Raw genomic sequence first — 2,645 nt, 5'->3', positions numbered from 1 at the left:
CAGCTTCTGGCAGGACGGCCCTCGCCACACACCTGGGGGTGGGGCAGGGCCTGGAGCTGCCACCTCCCCACGGTGGGCAGGGCTCCGTGCTGGACTGTCCTGGAAAGAACCATTTCCCCCTGTTGGCTGGTGAAATGCTTGGGGGAGATAGCCCCGCGGGGCCTGGGCTTACGAGGGACCAGCTGGGTATTTCCTCCTTATTCCTACCTGGACGAGGAGAGACAGCCTCCTCCCAGATGAGCCAGGCTCTCTGGAAATATCCCTCACGTCAAGGTCTGGGCTGAGCTCTCGGGGGAGAGCAGTATTTGCCCCTCAAGTGCTAATTCTCCTCTGGGGTCAAGCTCGGAGCTTCTGGAGCCAGAATGTGGGCGCGGGTGGAGCAGAAGTGAGGCTCAGGTGATCTGAGCTCAGGAGCATCTGTGTGCCCGGCAGCCGGTGGGAAACACCCAGGTGAGGTGAACCTGGACGCCCACCTTCAGTAGGTTGGCTGCAGGGGCCCAGACCTTTGGAGGAGGGCGCTCAGGAGAGCTCTAGAGCATGCAGGTCCCATTTGACTTGGCTCATTCTGGTGCACCCAGGCCCTGGCCAGCCCTTCTTCGTGTCTCCCCAGCTGGCTGCCTGGTGGTCCTGATGGGGGCCTGTCCCCAGAGGCCTGCACACCCCCGGCCTGCAGCAGTGGTGGCACCAGCATTGTTCCCACTCAGGATTCGGCTCCTCCAGGCCTCGGGTGGGGGCCGCCCCGGGAGGGCAGCCTCACTCTGCCTGTCCATGGAGGACGCAGCTCCCGCCTGCGCCCCTCAGTCCCCCGCAGGGCATCCACAGTGTCTGAGCCAGGACCACATTGGAGGCCACTGGACTGCTCTTCAGTGCGGAGTGCAGGGCGGCCCCGAGAGGAGAGGAAGGGTCCTGCTCGGAGGCCGGGGAGAGGCCGGTGCCTCCAGTTTGCAGCATGGGCTTCTCACCCTCAGCTACCCCCCACCTTGGTCACCCTGGGGGCCTAGGCACTCAGATGGGCGTGCGGCCGGGGCAGCTCTCAGTGGCCACATCCTCGACCTTGGGGGTCCTCTCATTAGGCCCCGGGGCTTGGGGAGGTATATCGGGTTTCTCATCACTCAGCATTTTGGGAGCAGACCTCCTTCCATGAATTCTGCCTCTGCCCCGCCCACCTTACAGTAACCAGCAGCCTTCATCAAAGTGCACACAGGTCCCACTTAATGAGCCCTGCGTGACCGCATCCCAGCTACTCCTGCAGGAATAGAAAGGAGAAGGCTCTCTACCCTGCTGCTCCTGGGGACATCTGATGAGGGGCAGAGGAACAGGAAGGGGCTCAGTCGCCTCCTTTAAGTCTATGGTCTCAGCTGCCCCTTCCTGCGGGTGGGTGCAGAGACTTTCTCTTTACAGATGCCCATGCAGGGAAACCCGGAGGAGGTGGCCGTCTGTGTCTTGCTGGCGAGGCCCAGCATACATACCTTTGCTTCCTCAGACTGCAGGAGAGGGGTGGGCTGGGAGTGAGGGTGAGGGTAGGACAGCAGCAGAAGCTCCTTGGGCAGGGCAGCTGGTGGAAGGGTGGCGAGGACCCCAGAGAGTCTCCAGTGGGCTTCCTCCTGCCTCTTCCCTGACGCGAACCTTCACCGTGACCCCAGGAAGGTCCCCCAGCCCTCAGTCTCTGTGCTCAGGGCTCCAGCCCCTGCCCCCAAGACATGGTGCTCGCCGGTATCCTCCATCCCATCCTGGGGTCCCTCGACGCTGCCTGTCATCTCCCGTTCTAGCTGGTCAGCAGGTCGGGGCCTCCACGTGGCCGACAGATAGCCGGGGCTCCGTTGGGGCCTTCCCAAAGTCTGCAGGAGGTAGTGGGGCGGCGGTCCAGGCTGCCCTCCTGCCTCCCCCTGCTGGGCTCTCCCCTGGCCGCCACTCCCGGCTGGCGTCGCCAGGTGGAGGCCCTGGGTCCTGGTCAGTGGTACTGGCTCTGGCCCTCCAGCTCCAGCCCTTCCTGGAACTGGGCCGAGTCCAGCTCCCTTGCAAAGCCCCTCACACCACCCTCCTCCTCTCCCTCTTCCGGCTGTCCGTTCATGGTGCCGTAGGTGTGCCGGGCGGGGGAGGAGGCTGGGGTCAGGTTCATCTCCGGCTCTTGTAGCACGGTGGCCACATACAGCTGCTCAGGACAGAGAGGGGAGATGGGGTGAGGTCACATCGGCGGCAAGGCCCTGGGCACACGCTTCCCCCTCATGCTTTACCCGCAGAGCCTCTGCGCCTCTAAGCCGCGGCTCCTTCTTTCTTCCCCCGCAGCCCAAGTCCTGGCCATCCCGCCTGCCCAGCTGCTCTCGATCATTTATCGAGCATCTACGTGCTCCCTAGGCTGGTTAGTGTGTCTCCTAGTCTACTCTTCCTTCAGCACACGTGCCATTCATTCTTGGTTCCAGGTCAGGCTGAACCCAGGGGGTGATGACATGAGTCTCCCTTACACTGGGGTCTGGAGGGACCCCCCCCCATTCCTGAGCGAGCGCATTTTCTAACACAGCTTCAGAGGCACATCCAACTCCCTCGGGCTGTGTCATTGGTTGGCCAGGATTTGAAACTGAGGCTGCTCTCTGAGGTCTTGGTCGTGTAACCTGTGAAATCCAGGCATGGGCCCCGGAATGCCTGGG

At 63.1% G+C, this 2,645-nt stretch overlaps 1 protein-coding gene across 1 annotated transcript in view; it reads right to left on the bottom strand.

The window, feature by feature from the left end:
- Nucleotides 1-1,951: 1,951 nt before the first annotated feature.
- TMEM63C (transmembrane protein 63C) overlaps nucleotides 1,952-2,645 on the bottom strand; it is a 73,744-nt gene continuing 73,050 nt past the window's right edge. The window contains exon 24 of the mRNA XM_007459767.1: nucleotides 1,952-2,152. Coding sequence (XP_007459829.1) covers nucleotides 1,952-2,152 — 201 coding nt within the window. The remainder of the gene's footprint in view (nucleotides 2,153-2,645) is intronic.

The sequence above is a fragment of the Lipotes vexillifer genome, unplaced genomic scaffold (genome assembly GCF_000442215.2).
Source record: "Lipotes vexillifer unplaced genomic scaffold, Lipotes_vexillifer_v1.1 scaffold39, whole genome shotgun sequence".
NCBI lineage: Eukaryota > Metazoa > Chordata > Mammalia > Artiodactyla > Lipotidae > Lipotes > Lipotes vexillifer.
The sequence above is the reverse complement of the archived record's forward strand: the minus strand, read 5'-3'. Positions and strand labels throughout refer to the sequence as shown.